The sequence below is a fragment of the Grampus griseus genome, assembly GCF_964374135.1.
Source record: "Grampus griseus genome assembly, chromosome: 2".
In the NCBI taxonomy this organism is placed as follows: Eukaryota; Metazoa; Chordata; class Mammalia; order Artiodactyla; family Delphinidae; genus Grampus; species Grampus griseus.
Window position 1 is genome coordinate 99,990,549 of NC_139018.1, and position 26,213 is coordinate 100,016,761.

The window sequence follows — 26,213 nt, forward strand, 5'->3', positions numbered from 1 at the left end:
TCAACAAAACTATCCATCAGTAGGATCTAATTGACATTTATAGAACATTTCACCCAAAATAGCAGAATACATATTCTTTTTAAATGTTCACAGAATTTAAAGCAAATAAAATCATATTGAGTGTGTTCTCTGATCACAATGGAATCAAACTAGAAATCAATAATTTAAAAAAAACACAAAAATTTCTGGACATTTGGGCACTAAGTAACACACTTTTAAGTAATCCATTGGTTAAAGAGGAAGTCTCAAGAAAATAAATACATCAGAGTTAATGCAAATGAAAACAAGACATCAAAACTTGTAAGATGAAACTGAAACAGTTTTGAGAGAAATTTATAGCACCAAATGCATACATTTTGTAAAATGCATTTATAGCATTAAGGGCATGCATGTAGGAAATGTCTCAAATCAATAATCTAAGCTAAAAACAAAACAAACAAAAAACTACATCTTAACCAACAAGGACCTACTGTATAGCACAGGGAACTATTCTCAATATCCTGTAATAACTGATAAGGAAAAAGAGTCTGAAAAAGAATTTTAAAATTAATAATAATCTAAGCTACTACACCTCAGGAACCCATAAAAAGGAAGCAGAAGGAAGTAAATGAAGAGCAGAAATCAGTGGAATTGAAAATAGAAAACCAATAGACAATATCAATTAGGCAAAAGGCTGGCTCTCTTTAAAATATCAATGAAATTGAAACCATGAATCTCCTAGAAGGAAACACAGGGGGGTAAGTTCCTCTATATCAGTCTTGGCAATATTTTTTTTGTTATTTGACAACAAAAGCAAAATAGACAAGTGGGATTACATCAAACTAAAAAGCTTCTGCACAGCGAAGAAAATCATCAACAAAATGAAAAGGCAGCCTATGGAATGGGAGACAACATTTGCAAATCCTGTATCTGATAGGAGTTAATGTCCAAAATACATAAAGATGACATAAAATTTAACAGAAAAGAACAGAAAAACCCAATTAAAAAATGGGCAGAGTATCTGAACAGATTTTTTTTCCAAAGAAGATATACAAATAGCCAACAGGTACATGAAAAGGTACTCAACATCACTAAACATCAGGGAAATGCAAATCAAGATCACAATGAGATACCTGTTAGAATGGCTATCATCAAAAAAAACCTGAGAGATAATAAGAGTTGGGTGCGTATGTGGTAAAAAGGGAACCCTTATCACTGTGGGTGGAAATGTAAATTGGTAGCCAGTATAGAGGTTCCACAAAACATTAAAGATAGAACTATCATGTGATCCAGCAATCCCACTTCCAGGTATATATCCAAAGGAAATGAAAACAGGATCTTAACAAGGTATATGCACTCCCATGTTCATTGCAGTATTACTCACAATAGCAAAAATATGGAAACAACCTAATTGTCCATCAACATATGAATGGATAAAAAAATGTGGTACATCTATATAAAATGGAATATTATTCAGCCATAAAAAAGAATGAAATCCTGCTATTTTTGACAACATGGATGGGCCCTGAGGGCTTTATGCTAAGTGAAATGAGCTGGACAAAGAAAGACAAATATTGCATGGTAACACTTATGTGTGGAATCAAAAAAGAAAAAAAAATGTCAAACTCATTGAAAGAGAAAGTTGAAAAGTGGTTGCCAGAGGCTGGCAGGCGGGGGAAATAGGAAGAGATTGGTAAAACGGTACAAATTTCTGGATCTAAAACAAATAAGGTCTGAGGATCTAGTGTAAAACATGGTGACTATAGTTGATAACACTTTCTTGTATAAATGAAATTTCCAAAGAGAGTAGAACTTAAAATATTCTCACACATAAAAAAACAAATCTGTTAAGTGACAGATGTGTAATTAACTAGATGGGGGAATCTTTTTACAGTGTAAATGTTTATCAAATCACCACAGTGTACACTTTAAATATCTTACAATTTTATGTGGCAATTATACCTCAAGAAAGCTGAAATGTAAAGAAAAATCAGATAAAATTAAATCCTAATGTAAGAGTGACCAAAAAAAGGAAGAAACAAACTATCAATACCAGAAATGAAACACTAGAGACTCTGCAGACATTAAAAGGATAATAGTACAAACTATTCTACACACCTAAGTTTGACAATTTAGACAAAATGGATCACTTCTTTGAAAAACCCAAGTCACCAAAACTCACCAAATATGAAATAAGATAATTTGAATAACTCTATTCAGTAACTAATAAGAATATTGAGGGGATGAGACAAGATGGTGGGGTAGTAGGACTTGAGCTCACCTCCTCTCATGAAAATACCAAAATTACAACTAACTGCTGAACAACCATCGACAAAAAAGACTGGAACCTACCATACAAGATGTTCTACATCCAAAGACAAAGAAGAAGCCACAACTAGACGGTACGAAGAGTGCTTTCATGATATAATCAAATCCCATACCTGCGAGGTGGGTGACATGCAAACTGGAAAATAATTATATCGCAGAGGTTCTCCCACAGGAGTGAGAGTTCTGAGCCCCACGTCAGGCTCCCCAGCCTGAGGGTCTGGCGTTGGGAGGAGGGACAAGTGTACACGGAACATTCTCCAGGATAGATCACAAGCTAAGCCACAAAGGAAGCCTCAGTCAATTTAAGTAAATTGAAATCATATCAAGCATCTTTTCTGACCACAGTGCTATAAGATTAGAAATCAACTACAAGGACTTCCCTGGTGGCGCAATGGTTAAGAATCCACCTGACAATGCAGGGGACACAGGTTAGAGCCCTGGTCTGGGAAGATCCCACATGCCATGGAGCAACTAAGCCCATGTGCCACAAATACTGAGCCTGCATGCCACGACTACTGAAGCCCGCACGCCTAGAGCCCATGCTCCACAACAAAGAGAAGCCACCACAATGAGAAGCCTGTGTACCACATCGAATAGTAACCCGTGCTTGCCACAACTACAGAAAGCCCGTGCTTAGCAACAAAGACCCAATGCAGCCAAAAATAAATTTTAAAATTTATAAATTAAAAAAAATCAACTACAAGAAAAAAACTGTAAAAAACACAAACATATGGAGGCTAAACTATGTATTACTGAACAACTGATGGATCACTGAAGAAATCAAAGAGTAAATCAAAACATACCTAGAAACAAATGAAAATGAAACCTCAATGATCCAAAACCTATGGGATGCAGCAAAAGCAGTTCTAAGAGGGAAGTTTATAGCAATACAATCTTAACTCAGGAAACAAGAAAAATCCCAAATAAACCACTTACCATTACACCTAAAGCAACTAGAGAAAGAAAAACAGACAACACCCAAAGTTAGTAGAAGGAAAGAAATCATAAACATCAGAACAGAAATAAATGAAACAGGGATGAAGGAAACAATAGAAAAGGTCAATGAAACTAAAAGCTGGTTCTTTGAAAAGATAAACAAAATTGATAAACCTTTAGCCAGACTCATCAAGAAAAAAAGGGAGAGGGCTCAAATCAATAAAATTAGAAATGGAAACGGAAAAGTTACAATGGACACCACAGAAATACAAAGGATCATAAGAGACTACTACAAGCAACTATACACCAATAAAATGGATAACCTAGAAAAAACGGACAAATTCTTAGAAAGGTACAACTTTCCAAGACTGAACCAGGAAGAAATAGAAAATATTGAGTTGGCCAAAAAGTTCGTTCAGGTTTTCCTGTAACATTTCATGGAAAAACCCAAACGAACCTTTTGGCCAACCCAATACGAACAGACCTATCACAAGTACTGAAATTGAAACTGTGATTAAAAATCTTCCAACAAAAAAAAGCCCAGGACCAGAACTCTAGCAAACACAGCTGAATTCCAGCAAACATTTAGAGAAGAGATAACACCTATCCTTCTGAAACTCTTCCAAAAATTGCAGAGGAAGGAAACACTCCCAAACTCATTCTATGAGGCCACCATCACCCTGATACCAAAACCAGACAAAGATACCACAAAAAAGAAAATTACAGTCCAATATCTCTGATGAACACAGACGCAAATATCCTCAACAGAATACTAGCAAGCTAAATCCAACAATACATTAAAAGGATCATACACCATGATCCAGTGGGATTTATCCCAGAGATGCAAGGATTTTTCGATATCTGCAAGCAAATCAATCAGTGTGATACACCACATTAACAAATTGAAGAATAAAAACCATATGCCCATCTCAATAGTTGCAGAAAAAGCTTTTGAAAATATTCAACACCCTTTCATGATAAAAACTCTTCAGAAAGTGGGAATAGAGGGAACATACCTCCACATAATAAAGGTCATATATGACAAACCCACAGCAAACATCCTTCTCAACGGTGAAAAGCTGAAAGCATTTTCTCTAAGATCAGGAACAAGACAAGGATGTACACTCTCATCACTATAATTCAACATATTTTTGGAAGTCCTAACATGCAATCAGAGAAGAAAAAGAAACAGAAGGAATCCAAATTGGAAAAGATGAAGTAAAACTGTCACTGTTTGGAAAAGATGAAGTAGCATGTATGACATGCTACTATACATAGAAAATCCTAAAGATGCTACCAGAAAACTACTAGAGCTCAACAATGAATTCGGTAAAGTTGCAGGATACAAGGTTAATACACAGAAATCTCTTACATTTCTACACAATAACAATGAAAGATCAGATAGAGAAACTAAGAAAACTATTCCATTTACCATTGCATCAAAAAGAATAAATTACCTGAGAATAAACCCACCTAAGGAGGCAAAAGACCCTTACTCTGAAGAGTATAAAGTACTGATAAAAGAAATCAAAGATGACACAAACAGATAGACAGATATACCATGCTCTTGGATTGGAAGAATCGATATTGTTAAAATGATTATACTACAAAAGGCAACCTACAGATTCAATGCAATCCCTGTCAAATTACCAATGGCATTTTTCATAGAACAAAAAATTTCACAATTCGTATAGAAACACAAAAGACCCCAAATAGCCAAAGCAATCCTGAGAAAGAAAAACAGAGCTGGAGGAATCATGCTCCCTGACTTCAGATTATACTATAAAGCCTCAGTCATGAACACAGTATGGTAGGGCTTCCCTGGTGGCGCACTGGTTAAGAATCTGCCTGCCAATGCAAGGGACACAGATTCGAGCCCTGGTCTGGGAAGATCCCACATGCCGTGAGCAACTAAGCCCATGCGCCACAACTGCTAGCCTGCACTCTAGAGCCCGTGTGCCACAACTACTGAGCCCACGTGCCACAACTACTGAAGCCCACGTACCTAGAGCCCATGCTCCACAACTGGAGAAGCCACCGCAGTGAGAAGCCCGCTCACCACAACAAAGAGTAGCCCCTGCTTGCCGCAACTAGAGAAAGCTCACGTGCAGCAATGAAGACCTAATGCAGCCAAAAAAAACAAACAAACAAAAAACAGTATGGTACTTGCACAAAAACAGAAATATAGATCAATGGAATAGGATAGAAAGCCCAGAAATAAACCCATGCACCTATGGTCAATTAATCTATGACAAAGGAGGCAAGAATATACAATGGAGAAAAGACAGTCTCTTCAATAAGTGGTGGTGGGAAAACTGGACAGCTACATGTAAAAGAATGAAATTAGAACATTCTCTAACACCATACACAAAAATAAACTCAAAATGGATTAAAGACCTAAATGTAAGACCAGATACTAGAAAACTCTTAAAAGGAAAACATAGGCAGAACACTCTTTGACATAAATTGTAGCAATATCTTTTTTGATCCACCTCTAAGAGTAATGGAAATAAAAACAAAAATAAACGAATGAGACCTAATGAAACTTAAAAGCTTTTGAACAGCAAAGGAAGCCATAAACAAAATGAAAAGACAACCCACAGAATGGGAGAAAATATTTGGAAATAATGCAACTGACAAGGGCTTACTCTCTAAAGTATACAAACAGCTCATACAGTTCAATATCAAAAAAACAAACAACCCAATCAAAAAATGGGCAGAAGATCTAAAGAGACATTTCTCCAAAGAAGACATACAGATGGCCAAAAAGCACACAAAAACATGCTCAACATCACTAAAACTACAATGAGATATCACACCACATTGGTCAGAAGGGCCATCATCAAAAAGTCTACAACAATAAATGCCAGAGTGGGTGTGGAAAAAAGGGAACCCTCCTACACTGTTGGTGGGAATGTAAATTGGTACAACCACTACGGAGAATGGTATGGAGGTTCTCTAAAAAACGAAAAATAGAGCTACCATTTGACTCAGCAATCCCACTCCTGGGCATATATCCAGAGAAAATCATAATTCGAAAAGATACATGCAGCCCAGAGTTCACTGCAGCACTATTTACAGTAGCCAAAACATGGAAGCAACCTAAATGTCCATCAACAGAGGAATGGATAAAGAAGATGTGGTACGTATATACAATGGAATATTACTCAGCCATAAAAAAGAATGAAATAATGCCATTTCCAGCAACATGGATGGACCTAGATATTATCATACTAAATGAAGTCAGAGAGAGAAAGATAAATATCATATGATATCACTTATATGTGGAATCTAAAAAACAATAGAAATGAACTTACTTACAAAACAGAGACTCACAGCCTTCGAAAACAAATCTATGGTTACCAAAGGGGAAAGGTGGGGGGGAGTGATAAATTAGGCGTTTGGGATTAACATACACACACCACTATATATAAAATAGATAATCAACAAGGACCTACTGTATAGCACAGGGAACTCTCAATATTCTATAATAACCTATATGGTAAAAGAATCAGGAAAAGAATGGATATATGTATAACTGAATCACTTTGCTGTACACCTAAGAGTAACACAATATTATAAATCAACTATACTCCAATATAAAATAAAAACTTTAAAATAAATAAATATACAATAAAATATTGAATTAATATTTTAAAACTCTCAAAAAATAAAACTCCTAGCCTAGATAGTTTCACTGGAAAATTCTACCAAATGTTTAAAGAATTAACACCAATTCTAAACAATCTCTTCTAGAAAATAGAAGGAAATACTTCTCCATTCATTTTATGAAGACAGTATTACCCTGACACCAGTATAAAAAATGAAAACTAAAAACCAATATTCCTCATGAATATGGATGCAAAAATCCTTAACACATTATTAGGAAACTAAAATCCAGTCATATATTATAAGAAGTATACACCATGACCAAGTGAGATTTATTCCAGTGATGCAAGGTTGTTCAGTAACCCCCCAAAATCAATCAATGCAATCAACCAGGCTAAAGAAGAAAAAGTACATGGTCATATCAATAGATGTAGAAAAAGCATTTGAAAAAATTCAACACCCTTCATGACAAAAATCTTCAGAAAAACAGTGATAGGAGAAAAAGTCCTCAACTTTATAAAGAGCATCTACAAAAAAAAACTACAATTAACAGAATGCTTTTCCCCTGATAGATAACAAAGAAAGGTGATGTCTACTCTCATCACTTTTATTCAACATAGTGCTAGCCAGTGCTGAGTTTTAGCCAGTACAATAAGGCAAAAAAAGTAAATAAAAGGTATATAGATAAGAAAGCAAGAAATAAAACTGTCCCTGTTTGCAGAGGACATGACTATGTATGGAAAAACAAACAAACCAACTCCTACAGCTACTAAGTGAATTCAGCAAGGTCATGAGACGCAAGGTAAACATTAAAAAAGTCAATTCACTAGCAATGAGTATGTGGACAATGATACTAAAACTTAAATTCCATTTACAATCACTCAAAAAACTGAAATACTTAGATGTAAATCTAACAAAACATGTACAGGATTTGTAAGCTGAAAACTATAAAACATTGATGAAAAAATTCAAAGATCATCTAAATAGACTTGACTCTTGAACAACACAGGGGTTAATCCACAAAATTTAGTCAGCTCTTTATATCCACAGTTGCTCTATATCTGTGGAATCAACCAACCATGGACTGTGTAAATAGTAGTATTTACTACTGAAAAATATCTGAAGATAAGTGGACTCACACAATTCAAACCCGTGTTGTTCAAGGGGCAACTGTAAGTGGAGAGTCATTCTGTGTTCATGGACTGGAAGACTCAATATAATGAATATGTCAATTTTCCCCAAATTGATATTCAGACTTAATATAATTCCTATCACATTCCCCAATGACTATTTGTAGATACAGACAAGATTATCCTGCATGTCCGGAGCCTGTGCTCTGCAACGGGAGAGGCCACAACAGTGAGAGGCCCGCGTACCGCAAAAACAACAACAACAAAAAAAACTGTGGTACTGCTGAAGGGATAGACACATAGATCAACAGACAAAATAGAGATCCCAGGAATATACACACAAATATGCTCAACTGTGTTTTAAACAAAGGTACAAAAGCAACTCAATGTAAGAGAGAAAACCTTTTCAACAAATAGTGTGGAACAACTGGACACAGAGAAGCAAAAATGAAACCTGACCTAACTCTCATACCTTATAAACAAAAATTAACTGAAAATGAAACCTTTTAGGGAAAAAAAGGAGAAATTCTTCAGGATGTAGGCAAAGACTTCCTAGAATTGATACCAAGGTATGATCCATAAAAACAGAAACTGATAAATTGGACTTCACAGAAATTGAAAACATTTACTTGGAAAACGACTTTGTTAAGAGGATGAAAAGACAAGCTATAGACTGAGTGAAAATATTTGTAAAACACACACCTGACAAAGGACTAGTACCTAGAATACATAAAGAACTCTTAAAATTCTACAATAAGTGAACAAAAAACACCCATTTAGAAAACTGACAAATCTTGATTTGTTGATATTATTGTTCAACACTATATTCCATGGTTTTCTGACTACTTATTTTATATAGTAATGAGAAGTATTGAAACATTCAAATATAAATAATTATGGATTTATTTCTCCTTTCAGTTTTTCCAGTTTTGCTGCATGTATTTTGAAGTTTTACTTAGGTTCACACACCTTTAGGGCTATTACATCCTCTACATGAATTTAGCCTATTCATCATGATTTCTACTCTAACATGCTCTTGTTTGGTGTTGGTATGGTATATCTTTCTCCATCCTTTTGCTTTTAAACCATATGTGTCTTCATATTTAAATTATGTTCCTTTGTAGATAATATACTTGCATCATGCTTTTGATGCACTTTGTGAACTGCTGCCTGGGTCTAGCATTTTTACCCATCCTAAAAATCTCTTTTAACTGTAGTGTTTATACTATTTACATATAAGGTAATGATCAATATGGTTAGGTTTAAATCTATTATCTTTCTACTGCTTCATCTCAAAATGATACTCTTCTCTATGTTAATCATTCCTTCAATTTCCAAAACTTACTTTTAGTTTCTTCCTATGTATTTCTGCTTGTTCTTCCTGGTATAATTCCTGTTGCACTTGTTCTAAATCTTCACGTTGTCGCAGCATTTCTTCCAATCTCTGAGTCAGCTATTAAATTTTAAAAAAACACACAAACATGTAAAGGAATCAAATTCTATGACAAATATTTCAGAATTTCTCCAGTGTTAAAGAAATGGTTATTTTAATACCATATTCTGAAGCTGTAGCCTTTTTTCTTCACCTTCTTGAACTTTTGCCATCCGATCTTCTTCTCTTTGTTGCTGCATCTTGGCAAACTCTATGATTTTTCTGTTTTCTTCTTCCATTTCCTCATGTTTCTTTTTTCTCCAGAGAGCCTGCTCTTTCTTAAAGTCTTCTATATACCTTCGAATTGTATTCATTTTTTCTAACTTTTGTTGTCTTTCCCTAAAAAGCAATAGTGAATGCAGTTGTATAGTAACAGAAATAATAATAAAATATCAAAAAATGTAAGTATCATTTCCTTCAGTTGATAATGATGTGGAGAAAAATGGCTTCCCTATTTACAATTTTTTCATTCTTTCATGCAACAAACATTTTGAGTGTTTACTATGTGCCACTAAATATAATAACAGATATGAATTTTCTCTGAGTCAACTACTACTATGCCTCTTCTCTAACCTATTATGATGTTTTATGCATCTCACTTCAGAAAGGCCACCACCTGTTTATATATGTTTCACAGCACTCTACACTTTAGCTGTCTACCAGGGAAACTGAACAGAAAACAAATTCTCTTGATATGGGCTTACTTAAGAAAATCAAAGTTTAGCCATTGTCAGTAAGTATTTCTTAACTATCAGACAATTAATTATCATGCTAACAAAGATAAGTAAGACTTGGGGGCTTCCCTGGTGGTACAGTGGTTGGGAGTCCGCCTGCCAATGTGGGGGACACGTGTTCGAGCCCTGGTCCAGGAAGATCGCACATGTCGCGGAGCAACTAGACCCATGTGCCACAACTACTAAGCCTGCGCTCTAGAGCCCGCTAGCCACAACTACTAAAGCCCGCACACCTAGAGCCTGTGCTCCGCCACAAGAGAAGCCACTGCAATGAGAATCCTGTGCACCACAACAAAGAGTAGCCCCGGCTCGCCGCAACTAGAGGAAGCTGGCACACAGCAACAAAGACCCGACGCAGCCATGAAGAAAGAAAGAAAGAAATTTATAAAAAAAGAGAAGACTTGGTCTCAGTTTATGTGATAACATTTACTGGGACTTACCATGTACTGGGCACTGTTTAGGTGATTTCCTCTTCATGACAAGCCTGAGATAAATCTAATGTAAATGTTTAGGCATGTAAGAAAGTTGGGATAAACTTACAATTGATCTTCTTCATAGATTTTCCTAACAATTTCATCAATCATGAGTTTCTCTTTCAGCAGTTGCTCATAAGCTTCCTGCTTCTTCTTTCCTTGTTCTTCAAGTTGTTTCTCTAAGTCACGATTGTACTGTGCTTTTACTTTGTTTCGTTTTTCCTCCACAGCATTCTCTTCCTTTATTAATCTCTCGTGTTCTTCCATCATAGTTTTGGCAATTTCAGCATCACGTTTCTGTTATTAAAACAAAATTCATCTTTCCACTTTCAAATCTGAGCACAGTAGGATAGAATACTTTTAGCAGATGGAATTGAATACTATAAAGCCTGTTATATAAAATATTATGCAACTGTGTAGGTAAAAAGCAAAGGTAAGTCACTGTCACCTGAAGGGTTTGAATGATGAGTCAAACCCTAAAGAGGCTTTCCTATTCCTTCAAGTAGCTCTCTCAGGGCAATAAGGAGAATAAACTCCACATTTGAAAAACAGTAAGTAAAATTAGAAGTGCTTTGTTAACAACTATGTTAACTGCCAGAGCAGTAGTCATCTTTTTCATCTATTTAAAAGTTGATGTAGGCAATTTTCACAAATTTTAGCTCCACTGGGTATTGGCTGCTATTTAGAGTAAGGACAGTACTATCTTTTTTATACAGGTCTGCTATTAAATAGCTCTGAGCAGCTCTTAAGTTTCTCTCAGCCTAAATTTTCTTTCCTGCTACTGGCCTTTGAAGTCTCCTCTTTCTCATTTATTAAAGGCCCCTGGTAATCACTTTAATTTAATAAAAGGGTCACATATGTCACTGTGCCTGTTTTCTTAGGTTTTAATTCACTCATTCAAGACAATTCCTTCTGAGTTAGACACAACCCTGCTTCTTGAATGGGTTAACCTCCTTACTTGTTTTGAGCATTTTGAAATCATTTAACAAAATGTTTTAAAGTAAATATATTAGGGCACTTTAAAAAAATCATCCTTGGGCTTCCCTGGTGGTGCAGTGGTTGAGAGTCCGCCTGCCGATGCAGGGGACACGTGTTCGTGCCCCAGTCCGGGAAGCTCCCACATGCCGCGGAGTGGCTGGGCCCGTGAGCCATGGCTGCTGAGCCTGCGCGTCCAGAGCCTGTGCTCCACAACGGGAGAGGCCACAACAGTGAGAGGCCCGCGTACCTCAAAAAAAAAAAAAAAAAGTCATCCTTTACCATTAGGATCACATCCCAAATGCTAGAATGGCTAGCAGCATCAAACATAAAAGAAGAAACAGATTAAAATATGAATGCTAATGCCATTCCTGATCTAATTGATGCCTTTAACATATACACTGTTAATATGACTTGACCAAAATTCTTTCTTTCCTTCTCTTTTCTTAGCACATGTTGTACTAGGCTCTATAGAAAAAATATGACAAGACAAAAACATGTATGTACAAATTATCACACACTTATAGAAGTACAATGTTCTCATTTCACAGATAAGAAAATTAAGGCTGAGAGAGCGAGCCAAAACTAGCACCTAAATATCCTGACACCTAGTCAAGTCCTAGGAGTATTTGACTTTAATTTTTGTGGATCAATTTTATTTAGAAAATAACAGCAATTCTTTCAACAGCCAGAATAAATATCTACAACTGCCTCGAATAATCTCAATTATCAAAATAATTAAACTGCAATCTACTGGTCAAATAGTACATTGTTTATGTTCTACTTTATTTTTTAAAGGGTAGAGTATGGCTCATGAAGTGAAGTCTCCTTACCCTCTCCTACCACCTGTCACACCAAAGGTTATCATGTTAACAGCATGCTGTACAACCCACCAGACTTCTTCTATACTAACACACATGCACACACACATTTCACTATGGCCAGCATCTGTTCTTATTTGAAGCCTGTATAACACTGCACTGGTCAAGTATTTTGATATCACCCCTCTAATTCTATGTGTGTGTGAACATGTGTGTTGATATACAGAACACATATGTGTGTGTATATACATGCACACACAGATGCTGATATACACATACATACATGTACAAGTTTTAAAAAATGTACTGTGAAATGTATTATTCTCCAAATTTTTTTGCAACTTGCTTTTTTTCCTTTTAACATATAATATATTCTGGCCAACTTTAAAAGCCAAACTATTTCCCTTTACCTCTTTCTCTTTAATAGCCGTATAACATCTTTGAAAGGGATCTAGGAGAGGGGGAACTCTGCTATCAAAATGCTCTACAAAGTAATAGAGAAATGAGAGAAGGGAACTTAAAAGACTGTGTAACATTGCAATCAGACCTTTTCATCTATGTCTAGCCTTTATGAGTGACAACGAGAGCTCAAGTGATGACGTACACCCTGCTTTTAAGTGTTAATAAACCCTATTTTATATTATACTGTGCAACACTACTGCTGCATGTGTCTGAAACTCCTTTGCCCAAGAGTAACTATTACCAGTAATGCACAGTAGGTCAGGAGTAAGAAAAGAGGATAAAAATAGAGGAAAACATGAGAAGAAAAGATTGATATTTATGAAACAGAAAAGTTTCCTGCTTATAGTTTATTTTTTAAAACATTTTAAAAATTAAAAATTTAGTAACATTCTAAAATACACTGATTATGCTAACAACTTGTATTGGTTTGTCAGAGAATAATCAGTTAGAGACCATCAAGAATGCTGGGAGTTACTGAATATAGCTGTTCATTCTAAGCATCAACCTAATTCCTTGTGTCTCTGAAAGGTTCTACTATTAAATTACACAAAGCTCAATATCCATAATTTCTTACACCTTAAGGATCTGCAAAGTATAAAAGTATTTGAGAAATCTAACAGTGTAAATTCTGTATAGAATGTAACAATTTTCCAAAAATTGGTCTATTTTTGGTTTTCTAAATGAAGCTAAAAATATGGAAAACATAATGACCAGAAACATGATTACCATTTGCTCATATTTGATGGCATCCTTTTCAGCAATCTGAGCTGCTCTTTCTTTACTCATGTAAGCTGCTTTTAATTTCTTCTCCAATTCTCTGAGCTCAATACTGTTTTAAAAAAGACAGAAATTTAAATTCGAGGACCATGTATCTCTTACCATTTTAAAAATAATATGTATCTGCAATTTAAATGAATTTTTTTCTAAATGCATAAAAGATATTTACATTATTTTTAAAATATTTTGAAAAAATACCCCTTTCTCCATTCATCCCAAGAAAAATCAGAATGCATGTGAAAAGAGACATTGTAATTAATTTTTCTAGACAAAACAACCCTTTTATTTTCAATAATCATCACTAAAAATCTTTCTGCCAGTGCCTGGCTCAGAAAAGGTGCTATATCAATATAGGTTAAAATTTCTGTCCAGTTACCAGTACTATTAGGCTAAAAGAATAACTATAGTGGAGAGGTTTAAACCTATACAAGTTACTTAAATTTTGTACCTTGGTTTTGCTATCTGTAAAAGGTGTAGTTTTGGCAATTAAATAAGTTAATGTGTATAACAGCAGACACTCTACTACATATGGTAACTATTTTTTGATGATGATGAAGAGGGAGTAACATGGGCAAATTTAGGTCACTTCTCTGGGCTTGTTTACTTATCTGTTAAAAAAAAATGGGGATTGGCGTCAGATAATCTCTGAATTACTTTTTAATCTATCACTCTCCTAAATTTAATGAAAACAATATGCCATACAAAAATTTTTATTTTACTGTGCCAGTCATAATTCTGAATATGACAGAATATGAGAATTCTGAGTTGGAAGGGCCCTGAGATGTCACCAAGATGTACATGTTAATTCTTACTGGAACAAAGAGGCACTCACCTACCTATAAACTCAACTTACAAGTACCCCCTACCTACAAAGAAACAATCATAAGGGGTAAGGGAAGAGAGATATTCCTGGTATTATGGTGTGGGTCCTTCTTGCCCTTACCATTGTAGGTGCAAATGTATATGACACAAGATTACCTTCTTACATAAAAAGTGTTAGAAACGAGGATTAAGTTTCTAGGTTAGTCTACATATTTTATTCCACTAAGAGTTTGAGATACATTTACAAAGATTTTTGTTAGAGTTGGGTACTAATGATTATGCACCAATATACAAACCCAATCAATTTATAATATTGTCTCTACAAAAAAATGTGCATTAAGTTGCAAACAACCAACATTCAAATAAACGACCTTCATTTGAAGGACAAGGGCACCCATACCCATTGGATATACACCTAGAAGTGAAATTTCTGAGTCACAGGGTAGGCTGTGTTCAAATTGAGTAGATAATGGCAGTTTTCCAAAGCTTTGTCAGATTTACACTCTCATAAACAGTGTCTAAGCACTTGCACCACTCCACACCCTCAGCAACACTTTCGCCTTTTCATAGATTTTAACCATTCTTTTGGGGGATGTAATTTATCACTGGGGTTTTAATTTATGTTTCCCAACTACTAATGGAACTGAGACCTCTCCATATGTTGACTCATTTGTATAACTTCTATGAAGTTCTTGTTTAATATTTAAAAAAATATTTTCATTCTTATACTGGTTTGTCTACTTCTTATTGTTGCATAGAAGTCTTTTAAAATTTATTTATTTACTTATTATTTTTGGCTGCGTTAGGTCTTCGTTGCTGCATGCCAGCTTTCTCTAGTTGCGTCGAGCGGGGGCTACTCTTCGTTACAGTGCACAGGCTTCTCACCGCGGTGGCTTCTCTTGTTGCAGAGCACAGGCTCTAGGCACGCAGGCTTCAGTAGTTGTGCAAGCAGACTTCAGCAGTTGTGCACGCAGGCTCAGTAGCTGTGGCTCGCGGGCTCTAGAGCACAGGCTCAGTAGTTGTAGCACACAGGCTTAGCTGCTCCACGGCATGTGGGATCTTTCTGGACCAGGGCTGAAACCCATGTCCCCTGCATTTGCAGGCGGATTCCCAACCACTGTACCACCAGAGAAGCCCAAAAGTTCTTTATATATTCCGGATACAAGTCTCTTGTTGGTTATATGCATTGCAAATACCTCCTTCCAGTCTGCAGTTACTCTCACAGTGGTTTCTTCAGATGAAGAGTATTCTAATCCACCAATCTTTTTCTTCATTGTCAGTAACTTTTGTGTCATGTTTCAAGAAATGTTGCCCACCCCACAGACATAAATACATTTTCTTGTATTAGTCTCTCAAAGCTTTGTTATTTCACCATTAACTTTTAGACGATAATCCTCCAGGAATTGATTTTTATGTGTGGTGTGAGGTAGAAATCAAGTTCATTTTCTTCCATATGGATATCTAATTGATACAGTATCATTTTTTTTAAATGTCTATTTCTGAATGCCCTGCAGTGATTCTAAAATGTATATGGAAATGCAAAGTAGGAATGGCTAAAACAATCTTTTTTTTTTTTTTTTTTTTTTTTTTGCGGTACATGGGCCTCTCACCGTTGTGGCCTCTCCCGCTGCTGAGCAGAGGCTCCGGAAGCACAGGCTCAGCAGCCATGGCTCACCGGCCCAGCCACTCCGCCGGCATGTGGGATCCTCCCAGACTGGGGCACGAACCCGTGTCCCCTGCAACGGCAGGCGGACTCTCAACCACTGCGCCACCAGGGAAGCCCTAAAACAATCTTTAAGAAGACCAAAATTGGAGACTTCTTCAGGATATGAATACTTATTATAAAGCCACAATATTTAAGATAGTGTAGTTTTAGCACAGGATGAACAAATGGATCAATGGAATAGACTAGAGCAGCTCTTCTCAACTACAAGTTTTAAGCCCTAATGCCCTTAAGCATCTATTATGTGCAGTGAATTAACTTGGTTCCTCTGGATCTAAAATAATACCAGCTACATACTGTCTTTGAGAAAATTAAAAATACAATCACTCAACTTTCTGTGACACTTGCTTCTCTTATGGAACCCCAGTTGCGGAAGGATGGGATAGAAAAATGCAAAAACAGATGCATGCACATATGCACACTTATTTTATGACAAAACTGGCACTGCAGAGCCAGTTTCCCTTTCTACTACTGCTAGTCAGTTTGGTAAATGTGCTATTTAGTAATTTACCTAAATTTTCAAATTTGCGTAAATTGTTCACAATATCCTGCTATGACCTATAGTGATCTCCCATTTGTACGATCTACAGTTATATCACACTATCTATTCCTAGAATTGGTTATTTGTACATTCTCTTTTACAGTTATATATTCCTGCCAGGGACTATCAATTTTATTGGCCTTTTTAAAGGGACAATTTTTGGCTTTGTTGATTCTACTTTATGTCTACATTCTAAATTGCTCATTTCTGACCTTATCTTTATCCTACATTATTTTTTAATCACTCCAGATGGGAATTTTCTCTTTGTTTTCAAATAATTCCAGATGGAGTCTTCTTTTCTAATAGTCATTTTAGATTATAAGCTATCCTCAAGGAATAGCTTTAGCTATTTATGGGACAAGTTCTGGGGGGTTTTTAATCCTAGAATTTTTTTCTTGTAAAATATATATAACAAAAATTTGTCATTTTAACCATTTTTAAGTGTACAATTCAGTGGTGTTAATTACATTCATAATGCTCGGCAACTATCAACACTATTTCCAAACTTTTTTTCCAAAAAGAAATGCTGTACCCATGTAAGCAATAACTCCCCATTCCTCCCTTCCCTGCTAATTTACTTTTTGTCTCTGCAAATCTGTCCCTAGATATTTCAAGTAAGTGGAATTATACAGTCTTTATCCTTTTGTTTCTGGCTTACTTCACTTAGGATAATGCTTTTCAAGGTTCAACCATATTGCAGCATGTATGAGAGCTTCATTCCCTTTTATACCTGAATAATATTCTACTGTATGTATATGCCACGATTTGTTTATCTACTCATCTGCTGATAGACACTTAGGTGGCTTCTACCTCTTGGCTATTGTGAATAATGTTGCATTGAACATTGGCGTACAACTATCTGATTGAGTCCCTGTTTTCAATTTTTCAATTCTTTTGAGCGTACACCTAAGGGTGGAATTGCTGGACCACATGGTAATTCTGTTTAACTTTTAGAGGAACTGCCAAACTGTCTTCCACAGTGCACCATTTTACATTCCTACCAACAACGTCTGAGGTTTCCAATGTGTCCACATCTTCACCAACACTTATTTTCCATTGTTTTTATTACAGCTATCCTACCAGGTGTGAAATGGTATCTGCTTGTGGTTTTGATTTGCATTTCCCTAATAACAAATGTTGAGTACTTTTTCATGTGCTATTGCCCACTGTCTGTCTGCTTTGGAGAAATCTTTAAGTACCAGGCCCATTTTTGAATTGGGTTGTTTGTCTTTTGTTGTTGAACTGTAGGCATCCTTTATATATTATGGAAATTAAATCTTACCAGAGATACAATTTGCTTTTCTGGCCTGAGTTCTGAATTAGGAGAAACACAGATAAGCACATTGTGTCAGTCCTTCAGGTAGCTCCCAGGTAGGTTAGAATATACAGACACAATAATTTGCAAATAAGATCTGCTCTTCTTCCAGAACCAGGGCCTGGTACTCTATGGGCTGCTGTCCTCAAGACTGCCTCATAGCTGGGAGGGGATGGAGCAAGGAAAAGTAAAAACACTAAAGACTTTGCTTCCATTGCTAAGTTGCCTTTTTCTTGTTTGAGCATGCAGTTGGTTGCTATAAAACTTTGTTGTTCAGAGTTCTTACAAAGTTGATTCTGACAGTTTCTGCTAGTTTGACTGGGAGGACAGGAACTTGGAGCTGCCTACTACACCATTTCTCAGATGTCACTCCAATCTTACAACCATTACTATGTGGCATTTTCATTATCATTCAGTTAAAAATACTTTCTAATTTCAATTCTGATTGCTCCTTTAGCCTGGGGTTATTTAGAAGTACATTTTAAAATATCTAAATATACAAAGATTGTCTAGTTTTTTGGGGTCTTTTTGTTACTGTATATCTAGTTTAACTCCACTGTGGTCAGAGAACATACTATGTATGAAATAAATGTGTTAAAAATCTGTTGTATTTGTTCTGGCATAACAAATGGTCTGTTTTCATAAATGGTTCAAACATGTTTATTATAACTACTAATATAGTTGGGTTACATTTACAATCTTAATATATTCTTTCTATTTGTCTTACCTGTTCTGTGTTCTCTCTTCTCTTCTTTTTGTCTCTATGTTTGGAGTCCCCAAGACCACCCCCACACTGGGTTCCATCACTCACTCAGAGGACTCACAGGACTTAGTATATAGTCATACTCATGGATATGATTTATCACAGTGAAATACAGAGCAAAATCGACAAGGAAAAAAAGCATGTCGGCAAAGTCTAGAGGAAATCAGCTGCAAGTTTCCAAAAGTCCTCTCCCAGTGGAGTCACACAGGAGACGCTTAATTCCCCCAGCAATAAGTTGTGACAACATGTGAGAATTGTCTACCAGGAAAGCTCGCTAGAAACTTAGGGCCCAAGATTTTCATTAGGGGCTAGTCATGCATGTACCCTCTGCCTACCAAGTACCAAAAGTACGACTACCAGAAGGAACAGAGTTCAGAATGAACCATACTGTTTTTCCAAACAATTAGGCACTCTTATCATAGAGTGATGGGAACCTTCTTGAAATCCAAGTTTCCAGATGCCAGCCAAGGAACAAACTTGCAAAGCAGGGCTATCTGAGGAAATTAGCCTCAAGTGTGCTATGTCAACTCTTTTCTGCACAGCCTCATCATTCTTTATTATCACATTTTTCCCTCTATTAATTTGTTAATTGTATATTCTTTTCCAAATTTGTATTACAGAGATTACATGTTTGTTTCAAGTCTGATAAAATTTGTCCATTTTTTACCAAACAATGAGAGATTCTTGACCACTTTAACTCCATGTATGCACTTCCTACCTCACTTTTGTTATGGTTTGTTACATTTTTAACTATTTATATATTTTAAATCCCAAAGACATTACAGTAAGTGATTTACAGATTCATATTTCACCTAGACTTACTACGCATTTTCCTCCCTGAAGTTTTGAGATTAATGTTGGGATCATTTTTATTCTTCGACCTGAAGAACAACTGCTAGTATTTCCTTTAATGCAGGGTTATCGTGATCAATTCTCTATTTTGTTTGACTGAAAATGTTATTTTTTTAAGCCATCTTATTTATTTTAATAATTAACATATTGATTATCAGTCAGAAATGTAATATAATAGTACTGGCATCAGCAAGGAACTAGTTGTACATTTAATAAGGGCAGACTGTCTCTTCTTTGAGATAGTTTTTGCTGAACTTAAATACAAGTTATAAACAAGGTACTTATTTTTTCTTTCATAAAGCTATGTGTTAGCTATATAATAAATATAAATTGCTATTATTTAATAATTATAAATTGTATGGTCATAATTATACAATTAGTTGTAATAACTGTAAATAATTATAACTAATTGTACAACTAATTATAATTATTAATGCTACAATTAAAATAGGATTTCTAAAACTAGACAGTGGTGGGGGCAGTCAAGATGGCGGTGTAGGAAGACATGGAGTTCACGTCTCCCCACAACTAGGGCGCCTGCCACACGCTGGTGGGGGACCTAGACGCCCAAGGAGATGAGAAGTACCCCCTGAGCAATGGGTAGGACGTGGGGGGAGTGAGGGGGGAGGAGACGTGGTGGCTGGGAGCGGGGAGGGGTTCCCATGCCTGGAGGGACCCTCAGGGGCTCAGATATCAGTGGGAGCACGCCTAGAGTTTCCCTTGCCTAATCGGGCCCCAGGAAGCCTGCCGGGCTCCCCAGCCGGGTCCTCCGCCTTCCAAGGCCCCCTCCGGGCCACGTTGGTCCTAGGGGTATAGGAGGGAGATGGGGGGCGGGACTGAGCAGAGAAGAGGAGTGGTGGACAGGGAGGGGCCCTCCAAGATCAGAGGATCAGGGAAGGCATGGAGGGTGTTTCCCCTGCTTACTATGGCCCAGGAAGCCTGCTGGGCTCCCGGGCCTGGTCCTCCATTCTCCCGGGCCTGGTCCTCCATTCTCCCGGGCCCTGTCGGGTTGTGAGGGTCTTAGGGGCATAGGATGGAGGGAGAAGGGGGGTAAGAGGAGGAGAGGCAGATGGGAGGGCCCTCTGGGATTGGAGGAATAGGGGAGGGGCGGAGGGCATTTCCCCCACCCACTAAGCCTCGGGAAGCCTGTTGGGCTTCCAGGTCTGGTCCCCTGCCTTCTGGGGCTCCCTCTGGCCACGTGGCTCCTAGGGGCACAGGAGGGAGGTGAGGGGAAAGAAGAAGAGAGGCCAACAGGGAGGGGACCTCTAGGATCGGCGGATGCGAGGGAAAGCACCCTGCATTCCCCCCACCCACTAGGGCCCAGTGAGCCTGCTGGGGTCCTGGACCTGGTGCTCTGACCTCCAAGGCCAGAGGCACTCCTGGGTCCCTCCTGCTGCCTTGAGCCTAAGCCTCACAAGCCACCCAGGGTCTTTTCCAGCCCTGTGGGTCCTAAGCATAGGCCCTGCCCACCACATAAACCCCACCCCTGCCTAAGCCCCACCCCCCCACACAGCCAAGGCCTTTTCTGGCTTTTTTTTGTTTCTTTCCTCTCCTCTTTTTTACTATTGTAGTTCTGTTTTAGCTTCTGGTTGTTGTTTCATCTATATTTTTATTTTTTTATTCTTTCTAACATATCTGTTAGTTTTCTAATCTTATTTTTTACTCTGTTATTGTTCTGCTCCTTTTATTCTTCTTCTTCCTTTTTTTTTGCCGCCCCACGTGGGTTGTGGGATCTTGGTTCATGAGCAGAGGGTTAGGCCAGAGCTCCTGTTGTGGGAGCTCCGAGTCTGAACCACTGGACTAACAGAAAACCTCAGACCCCAGGGAATATTCATCAGAGTGAGGTCACCCCGAGGTCCTCACCTCGGCACCAAGACTCAGCTCTACCCAACAGCCTACAAACTCCAATGCTGGAAGCCTCAGGCCAAAAACCAGTAAAACAGGAACACAATCCCACCCATCAAAAAATAAAATAAAATAAGACAACGAAAAAATGTCACAGATGAGGGAGCAAGGTAAAAACCTATAAGACCAAATAAGTGAAGAGGAAATAGGCAAGCTACCTGAAAAAGAATTCAGAGTAATGACAGTAAAGGTGATCCAGAATCTCAGAAATAGAATGGAGGCACAGATTGAGAAAATACAAGAAATGTTTAACAAAGATCTAGAAGAGGGCTTCCGTGGTGGCGCAGTGGTTTAGAGTCCGCCTGCCAATGCAGGGAACATGTGTTCGTGCCTCGGTCCGGGAAGATCCCACATGCCACAGAGTGGCTGGGCCCGTGAGCCATGGCCGCTGAGACTGTGTGTCCGGAGTCTGTGCTCCGCAACGGGAGAGGCCACAACAGTGAGAGGCCCACATAATACAAAAAAAAAAAAAAAGAAGATCTAGAAGAACTAAAGAACAAACAAACATAGATGAACAACATAATAACTGAAATGAAAAATACACTAGAAGGAATCAATAACATAAAACTGAGGCAGAAGAACAAATAAGTGAGCTGGAAGACAGAATGGTGGAAATAACTGCCGAGGAACAGAAGAAAAAAGAATGAAAAGAACTGAAGACAATCACAGAGACCTTTGGGACAACATTAGATGCACCAATATTCGAATTATAAGGGTACCAGAAGAAGAAGAGAAAAAGGAAGCGTCTGAGAAGATATCTGAAGAGATTATAGCAGAAAACTTCCCTAACATGGGAAGGGAAATAGTCACCCAAATCCAGAAAGTGCAGAGAGTCCCATACAGGATAAACCCTAGGAGAAACATACCAAGACACATATTAATCAAACTAACAAAAATTAAATTCAAAGAAAAAATATTAAAAGCAGCAAGGGAAAAGCAAAAAATAACATACAAAGGAATCCCCATAAGGTTATCAGCTGATTTTTTAGCAGAAACTCTGCAGGCCAGAGGGAGTGGCAGGATATACTTAAAGTGATGAAAGAGAAAAACCTACAACCAAGATTACTCTACTCAGCAAGGATCTCATTCAGATTTGACAGAGAAATCAAAAGCTTTTCAGACAAGCAAAAGCTAAGAGAATTCAGCACCACCACACTAGCTTTACAACAAATGCTAAAGGAACTTCTTTAGGTGGGAAGCACAAGAGAAGAAAAGGACCCACAAAAACAAAATGAAAATAATTAAGAAAATGGTAATAGGAACATACATATCAGTAATAACCTTGAAAGTAAATGGATTAAGTGCTCCAAATAAAAGACACAGGCTGGCTGAATGGACACAAGAACAAGACCCATATATGCTGTCTACAACAGACCCACTTCAGACCTAGGGACACATACAGACTGAAAGAGAAGGGATGGAAAAATATAATCCATGCAAATGGAAATCAAAAGAAAGCTGGAGCAGCAACACTCATATCAGATAAAATAGACTTTAAAATAAAGAATGTTAAAAGAGACAAGGAAGGACACTACAAAATGATCAAGGGATCAATCCACGAAGAAGATATAACAATTATAAATATTTATGCACCCAACATAGGAGCACCTCAATACATAAGGTAAATGCTAACAACCGTAAAAGGGGAAATCGACAGTAACACAATAATAGTAGGGGACTTTACACCCCACTTAACCAACGTACAGATCATCCAAACGGAAAATAAGGAAACACAAGCTTTACATGACACAACAGACCGGATAGATTTAATTGATATTTATAGGACATTCCACCCAAAAGTGTCAGAATACACTTTCTTCTCAAGTGCACACGGAACATTCTCCAGAATACATCACATCCTGGGTCACAAATCAAGCCTCGGAAAATGTAAGAAAATTGAACTCACATCAAGCATCTTTTCTGACCACAATGCTATGAGATTGGAAATCAATTACAGGAAAAAAACTGTAAAAAACACAAGTACATGGAGGCTAAACAGTATACTGCTAAACAACCAAGAAATCACTGAAGAAATCAAAGAAGAAATAAAAAAATACATAGAAACAAATGAAAATGAAAACACACAACCCAAAATCTATGGGACACAGCAAAAGCAGTTCCAAGAGGGAAGTTTATAGCAATTCAATTTCACCTAAAGAAACAAGAAAAATCTCAAATAAACAATCTAACTTACACCTAAAGAAACTAGAGAAAGAAGAACAAAGAAAACCCAAAGTCAGCAGAAGGAAAGAAATCATAAAGATCAGAGCAGAAATAAATAAAACAGAAATAATGAAAACATAGCAAAGATCAATAAAACTAAAAATTGGTTCTTTGAGAAGATAAACAAAATTGATAAACCTTTAGCCAGACTAATCAAGAAAAAAAGGGAGAGGATGCAAATCAATAAAATTAGAAATGAAAAAGGAAAAATCACAACTGACACCACAGAAATAGAAAGGATTCTAAGACACTACTACAAACAACTATATGCCAAGAAAATGAACAACCACAAAGAAATGGACAAATTCTTGGAAAGGTACAATTTTCCAAGACTGAATCTGGAAGAAATAGAAAATATAAACAGACCTATCGCAAGTAATGAAACTGTAATTAAAAATCTTCCAGCAAACAAAAGTCCAGGAGCAGATGGCTTCACAGGCAAATTCTATCAAACATTTAGAGAAGAGCTAACACCTATCCTTCTCAAACTCTTCCAAAAAACTGCAGGAGGAGGATCATTCCTAAATTCTTTCTACAAAGCCACCATCACCCTGACACTAAAACCAGACAAAGATACTACAAAAAAAGAAAATTACAGACCAATATCACTGATGAACATAGATGCAAAAAGAGGATACAGACAGATGGAGAAGTATACCATGTTCTTGGATTGGAAGAATCAATATTGTGAAAATGACTCTACTACCCAAAACAATTGACAGATTCAATGCAATCCCTATCAAACTACCAATGGCATTCTTCACAGAATTAGAACAAAAAATTTTACAATTCGTATGGAAACACAAAAGACCCCGAATAGTCAAAGCAATCTTGCGAAAGAAAAACGGAGCTGAGGAATCAGTCTCCCTGACTTCAAACTATACTACAAAGCTACAGTAATCAAGACAGTATGGTATTGGCACAAAAACAGAAATACAGATCAATCGTACAGGATAGAAAGCCTGGAGATAAACCCATGCACATATGGTCACCTAATTTATGACAAAGGAGGCAAGAACATACAATGGAGAAAAGACAGCCTCTTCAATAAGTGGTGCTGGGAAAAGTGGACAGCTACATGTAAAACAATGAAATTAGAACACTTCCTAACACCATAGACAAAAACAAACTCAAAATAGATTAAAGACCTAAATGTAAGACCGGACACTATAAAACTCTTAGGGGAAAACACTCTTTGACATAAACCACTGCAAGATGTTTTTTGACCCACCTCCTAGAGAAATGGCAATAAAAACAAAAATAAACAAATGGGACCTAATGAAACTTAAAAGCTTTTGCACAGCAAAGGAAACCATAAGCAAGACGAAAAGACAACCCTCAGAATGGTAGAAGATATTTGCAAATGAAGCAACTAACAAAGGATTAATCTCCAAAATATATAAACAGCTCATGGAGCTCAGTATCAAAAAAACAAACAACCCAATTAAAAAATGGGCAGAAGACCTCAACAGACATTTCACCAAAGAAGACATACAGATGGCCAAGAGGCACATGAAAAGCTGCTCAACATCACTAATTATTAGAGAAATACACATCAAAACTACAATGAGGCATCACCTCACGCCAGTCAGAATGGCCATCATCAAAAAATCTACAAACAATAAATGCTGGAGAGGATGTGGAGAAAAAGGAACCCTTTTGCACTGTTGGTGGGAATGTAAATTGACACAGCCACTACGGAGAACAGTACGGAGATTCCATAAAAATCTAAAAATAGAACTACCATACGACCCAGCAATCCCACTACTGGGCATATACCCTGAGAAAAACATAATTCAAAAGGACACATGTACCCCAATGTTCACTGCAGCACTATTTACAATAGCCAGGACATGGAAACAACCTAAATGTCCAACAATAGATGAATGGATAAAGAAGATGTGGTACATATATACAATGGAATATTACTCAGCTATGAAAATGGACGAAACTGGGTCACTTGTAGAGATGTGGACAGACTTAGAATCTCTCATACAGAGTGAAGTAAGCCAGAAAGAGAAAAAAAATATCGTATATTAACACATATATGTGGAATCTAGAAAAACGGCACAAATGAACCTATTTGTAGGGCAGGAAGAGAGATGTAGACGTAGAGAATGGATATGTGGACATGGGGGGGAAGGGGAGGGTGGGACGAATTGGAAGACTAGGTTTGACATAAATACACTACCAGGTGTAAAATAGAGAGCTAGTGGGAAGCTGCTGTATAGCACAGGGAGGTCAGCTCGGTGCTCTGTGACGATCTAGATAGGTGGTGGTGGGGTGTGGGAGGGATTCCCAAGAGGGAGGGGATATAGGGATACATATAGCTGATTCACTTCATTGTACAGCAGAAACTAACACAACATTGTAAAGCAATTTTACTCCAATAAAAAATAAATAAAATAAAACT

The 26,213-nt window shown here is 37.2% G+C and overlaps 1 protein-coding gene across 1 annotated transcript in view; it reads right to left on the reverse strand.

Moving 5' to 3' along the window:
- MNS1 (meiosis specific nuclear structural 1) overlaps window positions 1-26,213 on the reverse strand; it is a 55,539-nt gene that overhangs the window by 12,202 nt on the left and 17,124 nt on the right. The window contains exons 4-7 of the mRNA XM_082647490.1: window positions 13,606-13,708; window positions 10,689-10,918; window positions 9,537-9,753; window positions 9,328-9,435 (exon numbers count right to left, since the gene is read on the reverse strand). Coding sequence (XP_082503616.1) covers window positions 9,328-9,435; window positions 9,537-9,753; window positions 10,689-10,918; window positions 13,606-13,708 — 658 coding nt within the window. The remainder of the gene's footprint in view (window positions 1-9,327; window positions 9,436-9,536; window positions 9,754-10,688; window positions 10,919-13,605; window positions 13,709-26,213) is intronic.